The 11,406-nt window shown below is 44.0% G+C and overlaps 1 protein-coding gene across 9 annotated transcripts in view; it reads left to right on the top strand.

Annotated features, from left to right (window-relative positions):
* Nucleotides 1-6,886, top strand: part of LOC121530834 (transcription factor E3) — a 37,282-nt gene extending 30,396 nt beyond the window's left edge. For 6 of the 9 annotated variants that reach the window (XM_045206999.1, XM_045207001.1, XM_041836100.2 and 3 more), the window contains 4 exons: nt 4,226-4,282; nt 4,404-4,479; nt 4,974-5,142; nt 5,487-6,886. In XM_045206999.1, coding sequence (XP_045062934.1) covers nt 4,226-4,282; nt 4,404-4,479; nt 4,974-5,142; nt 5,487-5,939 — 755 coding nt within the window. In that variant the 3' untranslated portion in view covers nt 5,940-6,886. The remainder of the gene's footprint in view (nt 1-4,225; nt 4,283-4,403; nt 4,480-4,973; nt 5,143-5,486) is intronic. The other 3 variants (XM_045207002.1, XM_045207003.1, XM_045207000.1) reach the window with 2 other exon arrangements.
* The last annotated feature ends 4,520 nt before the right edge of the window (nt 6,887-11,406 follow it).

Below are 11,406 nucleotides of genomic sequence, written 5' to 3' on the forward strand. Positions count from 1 at the left end.
CTCTCTCTCGCTCTCTCTCTCTCTCTCTCTCTCTCTCTCTCTCTCTGTCTCTCTCTCTCAATGTCTCTCTCTCTCTCTCTCTCTCTCTCTCAATGTTCTGTCTCTCTCTCTCTCTCTCTCTCTCTCTCTCAATTTTCTGTCTCTCTCTCTCTCTCTCTCTCTCTCTCTCAATGTTCTGTCTCTCTCTCTCTCTCTCTCTCTCTCTCCCTCTCTCAATTTTCTGTCTCTCTCTCTCTCAATTTTCTGTCTCTCTCTCTCTCAATTTTCTGTCTCTCTCTCTCTCAATTTTCTCTCTCTCTCTCTCTCTCTCTCTCTCTCTCTCTCTCTCTCTCTCTCTCTCTCTCTCTCTCTCTCTCTCTCTCTCTCTCTCTCTCTCTCTCTGTCTTTCTGTATCTCTCTCTCCCTCCCCCCACATTCTCTGTCTCTGTCTCTCTCTATTTTTTTCTCTTTAAAGTTCTTACTCAGCATTGCTCACCCAAACTTCCCCTGTCCAGTCAGTCACTCCCAGAACCCTTAGTCCTCATCTGTATGTTTCTCAATATAAAGCTCTGCCTCAGCCTTCTGCTGACTCATTCCCTCTTTCCAGTCCATCTCTGATAGTGTACAAACATTAGGAACGAACACCTGCTCGTTCCATAACATCAAATCAAGCTTTATTTATACAGCACATTTCAGACATGGAATGCAACACAATGTGCTTCACAGGAAGAAAAAAAAAACTAATAAAAACAATGAATATTTACTACACAACAAACATAAGAGGATAGAACCTTAATGACTAAAACACACCCTGAGGAAAAGCAAAGCTAAAAAGGTGTGTTTTAAGATCTCTTTTAAATATGTCCACAGTTTCAGCCCCCCTCAGGTTCTCTGGCAGGCTATTCCAGAGGCTGGGGGTATAGTAACTAAAGGCTGCCTCTCCATGCCTCTTGGTCCTAGGCTTTGGGATAGTTAAAAGGCCAGTGCCAGAGGACCTGAGGGACCTACTGGGTACATAACTTAAAAGCAAGTCTGACATGTATTGGGGTGCACAATCGTGGATTGATTTTAAAAACCAATAGAAGAATATTTCAAATGAATTCTAAAACTCACAGGCAGCCCAGTGCAGAGACCTTAAAACCGGTGTAATGTGTGCTCTCTTTCCGGTGCAGAGACCTTAAAACCGGTGTAATGTGTGCTCTCTTTCCGGTCGTAGTCAGTACCCGTGCTGCAGCATTCTGGTTGTTTTGCGGTTGACCAATGGCTTTCTTGGGTAGACCAGACAGGAGAGCATTACAGTAGTCAAGCCTGCTTGTAATAAAAGCATGGATGAGTCTCTCTGTATCAGCCTGAGAGAGAAACGGCCGCTCCTTGGCAATGTTCCTCAGGTGGTAAAAAGCTGTTTTGGTCACATTCCTAATATGTGATTCGAAATTTAGTTCAGAATCTAAAATAACAACCAGGTTTTTTACCTGGTGTTTTATCTTTATTGCCCGTGAATTAAAATGTGCGGCCAGATTCTCTCTCTGTTGCTTTGGCTCCAACAATAAGTACCTCGGTCTTGTCTTCATTTAGCTGGAGGAAGTTGTGAGCCATCCAAGTATTTTAAATCCCTGTCTAATATTTTATCCATGGAGCAAAAAAATCCTCTGGTGACACAGAAATGTAAAGTTGTGTATTGTCCGTGTAGCAGTGAAAATCAATGCTGTGCTTTCTGATAATGCTGCCAAGGGGTAACGTACAGGGCTTTCTGATAATGCTGCCAAGGGGTAACGTACAGTGCATTTGGAAATTATTCAGACTGTTTACTTTTTCCACATTTTTGTTACTTTACAGCCTTATTCTAAAATTGATTCAATAAAAGTTTTTCCTCATCAATCTACACACAATACCCCATAATGACGGAGTGAAAACAGGTTTTTAGAAATGTTTGCAAATGGATTAAAAATAACAAACAGATACGTTATTTACATAAGTATTCAGACCCTTTCCTGTGGGACTTGAAATTGAGCTCGGGTACATCCTGTTTCCATTGATCATCCTTGAGATGTTTCTACAACTTGATTGGAGTCCACCTGTGGTAAATCCAATTGATTGGACATGATTTGGAAAGGCACACACCTGTCTATATAAGGTCCCACAGTTGACAGTGCATGTCAGAGCAGAAACCAAGCCATGAGGTCGAAGGAATTGTCCGTAGAGCTCCGAGACAGGATTGTGTCGAGGCACAGATCTGGGGAAGGGAACCAAAAAATGTCTGCAGCATTGAAGGTCCCTTGGTCAGGGAGAAGGGCCTTGGTCAGGGAGGTGACCAAGAACCCGATGGTCACTCTGACAGAGCTCCAGAGTTCCTCTGTGGAGATGGGAGAACCTTCCAGAAGGACAACCATCTCTGCAGCACTCCACCAATCAGGCCTTTATGGTAGAGTGACCAGACAGAAGCCACTCTTCAGTAAAAGGCACGACAGCCCGCTTGGAGTTTGCCAAAAGGCAAAAGGACTCTCAGACCATGAGAAACAAGATTCTCTGGTCTGATGAAACCAAGATTGAACTCTTTGGCCTGAATGCCAAGCGTCACGTCTGTAGATAGATGAGGGGGGAAAAACAATGTAATTAATTTTAGAATAAGGCTGTAACGTAACAAAAAGTCAAGGGGTCTGAATACTTTCCGAATGCACTGAACAGTACCGGACCCAACATTGAACCTTGTGGAACGCCACATGTGATATGTATTTTCTCTGAGTTATGTTCACCAAGGGTGACAAACTCTCGACCAGTTAAATAGGTCCTAAACCAATTTAGAACTGGACCGGAGAGGCCAACCCACCTCTCCAGTCTGTCCAGAAGGACATCATGGTCAACAGAGGCCAACCACCTCTCCAGTCTGTCCAGAAGGACATCATGGTCAACAGAGGCCAACCCACCTCTCCAGTCTGTCCAGAAGGACATCATGGTCAACAGAGGACAACCACCTCTCCAGTCTGTCCAGAAGGACATCATGGTCAACAGAGGCCAACCCACCTCTCCAGTCTGTCCAGAAGGACATCATGGTCAACAGAGGCCAACCCACCTCTCCAGTCTGTCCAGAAGGACATCATGGTCAACAGAGGCCAACCACCTCTCCAGTCTGTCCAGAAGGACATCATGGTCAACAGAGGTCAACCACCTCTCCAGTCTGTCCAGAAGGACATCATGGTCAACAGAGGCCAACCACCTCTCCAGTCTGTCCAGAAGGACATCATGGTCAACAGAGGCCAACCCACCTCTCCAGTCTGTCCAGAAGGACATCATGGTCAACAGAGGCCAACCCACCTCTCCAGTCTGTCCAGAAGGACATCATGGTCAACAATGTCGAATGCAGCACTTAAATCTAAGAGTTAATAATAATAATAATAATAATAATAATAATATGCCATTTAGCAAACGCTTTTATCCAAAGCGACTTACAGTCATGTGCGCATACATTTTTACGTATGGGTGGTCCCGGGGATCGAACCCACTACCCTGGCGTTACAAGCGCCATGCTCTACCAATTGAGCTACAGAGGACAGAGAGCTGTTTGGCATCTGTGATAATTTACCACTTTAACTAAGGCTGTCTCTGTGCTGTGGTGGGAATAAAAAAATAATAATGCTTAACAAATCATTTAGCTGTTTAAAAACCAATTTCTCCAGAATTTTGCTTAAAAAAGGAAGGTTGGAGATTGGCTGAAAAATTGCTAAGAGATGAAGAATCTAGACGACTTTTCTTCAGAAGGGGTTTCACCATAGCTGTTTTTAGTGCAGTGGGGAAAGTGCCTGTGAACAGGGAGTGATTAACAATAGCTTGCACTTCTTCAAATATCCAATTAAAAACTGTTTTGAAGAAGGTGGTGGGGATAGGATCTAGAAGGCATGTAGAAGGCTTGAGTTGTGATATCCCTTTCCTGAGCATGGCTGTGTCAACCAGGGAAAATAAATAATCCATAGTGCCTTTGCATGGTAGGCTAGGGCACATATCAAACTTCCTAATGTTTTGTACACTCAGTGTATATATAATATCAGCAGTACTACACCACTAAATCTCTGTGGCATACTCACCATCTGGTATGTGTCTTTTATGACTTGTAGTGTGTTTTTGTTATTTTAGACATTCTAAACATGCATAAAGTAATGAATTAATTCTTATTTTTTAAATATCTATTTTTTGTATTTATGTTTCAAGCGGTCTTTATCCTTTGACAGCTAATATTGATGTCTCCTTCTAGTGGTGGAGGCTAAAGCTATGATGAAAGAGCGACAGAAAAAGGACAACCATAACCAGAGTGAGTATAGATTTGAATACTTTACTGCCAACGGATACCATATTTGAAATGTATTTTATTACGTCTAACATTTTGTCAGCCCACCTTGGTGATAATGTTGACATGTTACGGTTCTGCCTAGTTGAGAGACGGAGGAGGTTCAACATCAACGATCGCATCAAGGAACTGGGAGCTCTCATCCCCAAATCTAGTGACCCGTGAGTACCTATGGACAAAAATTAACCCTGACCCTAACCCAAATCTAGTGACCCGTGAGTACCTATGGACAAAAATGAACCCTGACCCTAACCCAAATCTAGTGACCCGTGAGTACCTATGGACAAAAATTAACCCTGATCCTAACCCAAATCTAGTGACCCGTGAGTACCTATGGACAAAAATGAACCCTGACCCTAACCCAAATCTAGTGACCCGTGAGTACCTATGGACAAAAATTAACCCTAACCCAAATCTAGTGACCCGTGAGTACCTATGGACAAAAATTATTTGGAGACTCTTAGAGCAGATGACACATTTACCGTTCTCAAGTGCGTGATTATTCAATCATGACAAACTGTAGATTGAATAATCTACATAGATGACCTATGGATGCTTAAACTGTTAACTGAAACGTCACTGTTCCGTTCTCTTCAATGTCCCACCCCACACACTACTCGTATTTAATCACCTCGCTGTTCCTTTCTCGTCACTGACCCCCCTGCTACGGAGACAGGGAGACGCGTTGGAACAAGGGAACCATCCTGAAGGCGTCTGTGGACTACATCAGGAGGCTGCAGAAGGAGCAGCAGAGAGCCAAGGAGATGGAGAACAGGCAGAGGAAACTGGAGCACAGCAACCGCAGCCTACTGCTTCATATACAGGTAAGGACAATAAAGTCAATCAGTCTGGAAGGCTGGTAGTCAATCAGTCTGGAAGGCTGGTAGTCAATCAGTCTGGAAGGCTGGTAGTCAATCAGTCTGCTGCAAGGAAGGCTGGTAGTTACTTGCGTGTGATATTGGAATGATGTTTGTTTGGAAGTGGTAGAGGTAAATTGTCTCAGGCGAAATCAATAAACTGTGGCGTCCCCCAGGGCAGTGCCGTAGGGCCTCTACTATTTTTACTGTACATTAATTAAGCAAGGGCTGTTCTTAGGCATGACGCAAATTGTTTTAAAAATAAACTAAACTGAAGTGTCGACCGTTGTTGTTGTTGTTTCACTCTACAGGAGCTAGAAATGCAGGCCCGCCTCCACGGCCTCTCCACCCCCACCTCCTCCTCCCAGGACTCCTCCTCCTCACACCTCAGCCTATCACAGTCCCTGGACCCCAGCACTGGCGACGCCCTCTCCAAGACCCTCCTCTCCCTGAGTGGTGGCCCAGCCCTTCAGGCCACCTCCTTCCTGTCTCCACCCCCCTCGGCCTCACCAGTTGGCCTGATGAACATGGCTTCTCCTCTGGATCTGGACTCTCTGAGCTTCTCTGAGCTGGAGGACCCGTCGGCCGCAGCCTTCCACTCCTCCCTGCTGCCGGACATGGGTCTGGGGGACATCCTGATGGACGATAGGGGGGTGGGGATGTCCCCGGTGTGGGCCCGAGAGCCCCTGCTCTCCTCTGTTTCCCCAGGAGCCTCAAAGACCTCCAGCCGCAGGAGCAGCTTCGGCATGGAGGAGGACTTGTGACTGAGTTAAAGGACCCTAGCCCCTACACTGCTAGGCAGGAGCAGCTTCGGCATGGAGGAAGACCTGTGACTGAGTTAAAGGACCCTAGCCCCTACACTGCTAGGCAGGAGCAGCTTCGGCATGGAGGAAGACCTGTGACTGAGTTAAAGGACCCTAGCCCCTACACTGCTAGGCAGGAGCAGCTTCAGCATGGAGGAAGACCTGTGACTGGGCTGAGTCCAAAACCAACCCCTAGACCAGCGTTTCCCAAACTGGGTCCTCGGGACCCCAAGGGGGTGCAAGTTTTGGTTTTTGCCCTAATTCCACACAGCTGATTCACATTATCAAAGCTTGACGATTAGTTGATTATTTGAATCCGCTGTGTAATGCTAGGGCAAAAACCATAAACGTGCACCCTTTAGGGTCCCGAGGACCCAGTTTGGGAGACCATGCCCTAGACCCTAGCTCCTAGACTCTACACCCCTAGTAATTGTTTAAGACGCAAGGTTATGTGTAGATCAGTCAGTCTGCAATGTAGTTAATCTGGAACATGACTAAAGGCCCAAAGCCCCTCGGAGGACTGTAGACTGGGGTGGAGCCTCCACATACCCTGCATGGCCCCGTCCACCAATCACAGAGTGGGGTCAAAGGTCTTAGTTTAGTCTAGGGTTGAAACCGGGATTTCTGGAAAACCTCAGAATCATGCAACCGTTGTTTTAGTTTAATCTAGATTAGAACATCTATGAAGACTTCCTGACCGTGATGATTCAATTCACATCTATGAAGACTTCCTGACCGTGATGATTCAATTCACATCTATGAAGACTGCCTGATGATTAAATTCAATGCAGCACTCCATACTTTTTATCTCCATGCTTGTAAAAAAAAGAAAAAAAGATGTAGAAATGGAATATAATCCATCTATGGGGAAGTCGAGCCATTCTATATCATTAAAGGATCAAAATGAATTGTAGACTACATGATGATGATAGATGTTACATAGATGTGAACCTATTATGTCTGTTTTTTTATTTGATAGTTCTGTGAATGACTAGCACTCTATACCAGGGATGGGTAACTCCCAGTTCTGTGAATGACTAGCACTCTATACCAGGGATGGGTAACTCCCAGTTCTGTGAATGACTAGCACTCTATACCAGGGATGGGTAACTCCCAGTTCTGTGAATGACTAGCACTCTATACCAGGGATGGGTAACTCCCAGTTCTGTGAATGACTAGCACTCTATACCAGGGATGGGTAACTCCCAGTTCTGTGAATGACTAGCACTCTATACCAGGGATGGGTAACTCCAGTTCTGTCAATGACTAGCACTCTATACCAGGGATGGGGAACTCCAGTTCTGTCAATGACTAGCACTCTATACCAGGGATGGGTAACTCCCAGTTCTGTCAATGACTAGCACTCTATACCAGGGATGGGTAACTCCAGTTCTGTGAATGACTAGCACTCTATACCAGGGATGGGTAACTCCCAGTTCTGTGAATGACTAGCACTCTATACCAGGGATGGGGAACTCCAGTTCTGTGAATGACTAGCACTCTATACCAGGGATGGGTAACTCCCAGTTCTGTCAATGACTAGCACTCTATACCAGGGATGGGTAACTCCAGTCCTCGGGGGCCTGATTTGGGATCTCACTTTTTTCCCCCATCCCTAGCAAACACAGCTGATTTTAAACTAATTACATTCCAAACTGAAGACCATGATTAGTTGATTATTGGAGTCAGGTGTGTTATCTGGGGCTGGGGCAAAAGTGTCTCCAATCAGGCCCCCGAGGACAGGAGTTGACCCTCCCTGGTCTATATATGATAGAAACAGGAGTTGACCCTCCCTGGTCTATATATGATAGAAACAGGAGTTGACCCTCCCTGGTCTATATGATAGAAACAGGAGTTGACCCTCCCTGGTCTATATGATAGAAACAGGAGTTGACCCTCCCTGGTCTATATATGATAGAAACAGGAGTTGACCCTCCCTGGTCTATATGATAGAAACAGGAGTTGACCCTCCCTGGTCTATATGATAGAAACAGGAGTTGACCCTCCCTGGTCTATATGATAGAAACAGGAGTTGACCCTCCCTGGTCTATATGATAGAAACAGGAGTTGACCCTCCCTGGTCTATATATGATAGAAACAGGAGTTGACCATCCCTGGTCTCTATGATAGAAACAGGAGTTGACCCTCCCTGGTCTATATGATAGAAACAGGAGTTGACCATCCCTGGTCTATATGATAGAAACAGGAGTTGACCATCCCTGGTCTATATGATAGAAACAGGAGTTGACCCTCCCTGGTCTATATGATAGAAACAGGAGTTGACCATCCCTGGTCTATATGATAGAAACAGGAGTTGACCATCCCTGGTCTATATGATAGAAACAGGAGTTGACCCTCCCTGGTCTATATGATAGAAACAGGAGTTGACCATCCCTGGTCTCTATGATAGAAACAGGAGTTGACCCTCCCTGGTCTATATGATAGAAACAGGAGTTGACCCTCCCTGGTCTATATGATAGAAACAGGAGTTGACCCTCCCTGGTCTATATGATAGAAACAGGAGTTGACCATCCCTGGTCTATATGATAGAAACAGGAGTTGACCCTCCCTGGTCTATATGATAGATAAAGAAACAGGAGTTGACCATCCCTGGTCTATATGATAGATAAAGAAACAGGAGTTGACCATCCCTGGTCTATATGATAGATAAAGAAACAGGAGTTGACCATCCCTGGTCTATATGATAGAAACAGGAGTTGACCATCCCTGGTCTATATGATAGAAACAGGAGTTGACCCTCCCTGGTCTATATGATAGATACAGGAGTTGACCATCCCTGGTCTATATGATAGATAAAGAAACAGGAGTTGCCCATCCCTGGTCTATATGATAGATACAGGAGTTGACCATCCCTGGTCTATATGATAGATAAAGAAACAGGAGTTGACCATCCCTGGTCTATATGATAGAAACAGGAGTTGACCATCCCTGGTCTATATGATAGATAAAGAAACAGGAGTTGGGGCATATTGTTTCATTGAAACAGATGTGTTCAGAAAGCCACAAATATTGCATTTAGAATTCAAAACCATTATTTGTATGTATGCATGAGGAGACCTCAGCATTTTTTAAAGGATTGTAACTCTGCAAAACAAAAACAAAAAGGGATAGCCCTATTCTGTCACGAAACCGCTAGATGAACTGGCCGTGCATCCCAAATAGCACCATATTCCCTACATGATGCACTACTGCAAATATCATAATGCAGCACTTTCAGTGGTAGACCTGTTGTATAGATGAGTGTTGTGCGTTGGTATGCTGTTGAAGTCCCTCAGGGAAACCAGGCTGAGCAGCCAGCCAGCCAGCCAGCCAGCCAGTAGACTAAACCGTTACTGTGTTTTGTAGACACACTGTTCTATTGTCTTCAACAGCGAGACCGTTAAGAGTAACTTAACCCTGAACTTTATCACTTCCTGTTCCTGGCCTGGCTGGGGTCAATTCAGTTCAGGAATTGAAAAAACAATCCCAGAATAGAACATAATGAGATTGTTTTTTTTATTAAAGAATTCAATTTTTTTTTATTCTCTTCTTAGATTTTACAGATTGAAAATGGATTGACCCCTGACCCCTGACCCTACTGTCAGTCACTAAACTGCAATAGTTTAGCTGTTAGAAGAACCTATAAGGTGTTATAAGTGTTTATAAGGTGAGTTTTCCTTCTACAGTAGCTATATATACGGGACGTGCCCACCAGGTCTGCTATGTTGTGATTCTAAGGCCGACATTCTATAGCCTGATTCCGGGTCTGTTTGTGCCGTGTACAGTAGCAAAACGGCACAAACCAATCTGGGACCAGGCTAGCTGTTTTTACCATTTGATGTGAGTGGAGTTGTGTAAGGTATTTATTAGGATCCCCATTAGCTGTTTTGCGAAAAGCAGCAGCTAGTTTTCCTGGGGTCCACGACTGGTATTTCAGGGACGAGATGATGGGATCCATTGAGCTGCTAAGATGATGCTGCACATCTCACAACAACACAGGGCTTCTTTCAGCTGCTGCCATTCATATTATGACGGATACTTAACATTGGTTTCACCATGGGGTTCAGGTTGGAATCCAGGCTAATGCTTGTATAAAATATATATAGATATATATAATAATATATGCCATTTAGCAGACGCTTTTTCTCCAAAGCAACTTTGTCACGTGTACATACATTTTTACGTATGGTTGGTCCCAGACATTGAACCCACTACCCACTGAGCTACACAGGACCACATGTATGAACACTGGCTGTATGGCCACGCTGATGACGTCTATGTAACATGATGTAGAGGAAACAAGTTGTTTTACAAGTTGTTGATTTTTACATTTTTATTCACCTGTAATCTGTCTCCACTTGTAGCTGTACCTACCGATTATTTGATCTAATCCTTTCGAATTTTTAGTACGCTTGTTCTCCTTCGTGTAGTGCAACTATGTGCAAGAGACTACATGAATGTTGGAAACGGTAGTCCTTGCGGTGAAAGACCGATGCAACAACCACATACAGCTAAATAGTTCCAGTGTTATTCACTGGGATACGTACTGCAGGAGAATATTGACTGTCCTGCTTCTACTGCGCTGTGTTTTGGTTCTAACGATCGACTTTGTCGCTTTAATTTACTTTGTGTCATTTTTATTTTCAAAGTAAAGCAATATACACGGAGTAGACCAAACTTTAAGAACACCTTCCTACTGTTGAGTGTGTGAAAACACCAGCAGCGTTGCAGTTCTTAGACACAAACCTGTGCGCCTGGCACCTACTATCATACCCCGGTTCAAAGGCAGTTTAAATCTTTTGTCTTGCCCCATTCACCCTCTGCATGGCACACATACACAATCCATGTCTCAGTTGTCTCATGACTTAAAAATCCTTCTTTAACCTGTCTCCTCCCCCTTCATCTACAGTAAGTGGATTTAACAAGTGACATCAATAAGGGCTCATAGCTTTCACCCGGATTCACCTGGTCAGTCTATGTCATGGAAAGAGCAGGTGTTCCTAATGTTTTGTCCACTCAGTGTACGTTATATACCGATAAAGAAGGGAAGGGAGTAATACGTTTAATAACCACAGCTTAGGTTCTGTCTTATGCAAATTACGTCTAATATAGTTTTTTTGTTTGTTTGTGTAATTAAATAGAAATTGTACATAACTCGATTTAGCATAATGTTCCGAAAACAACGTTTATTAACACATATTTTAGAGCTATATATCTTTATATTATGTAAAAAATGCACCAATTTGTAAGTCGCTCTGGATAAGAGCGTCTGCTAAATGACTTCAATGTAAACGTAAAAGCATTGCATACATTTTGGCCTTAATTCGTTTTTTAAATTAAATATATACTGTCTATCATTTTACTCTTTTTAAATGTATTTGACTCAGAGGGTATAACTGTGTGTGTGTGTGTGTGTGTGTGTGTGTGT

The sequence above is a fragment of the Coregonus clupeaformis genome, chromosome 24 (genome assembly GCF_020615455.1).
Source record: "Coregonus clupeaformis isolate EN_2021a chromosome 24, ASM2061545v1, whole genome shotgun sequence".
Lineage (NCBI taxonomy): Eukaryota > Metazoa > Chordata > Actinopteri > Salmoniformes > Salmonidae > Coregonus > Coregonus clupeaformis.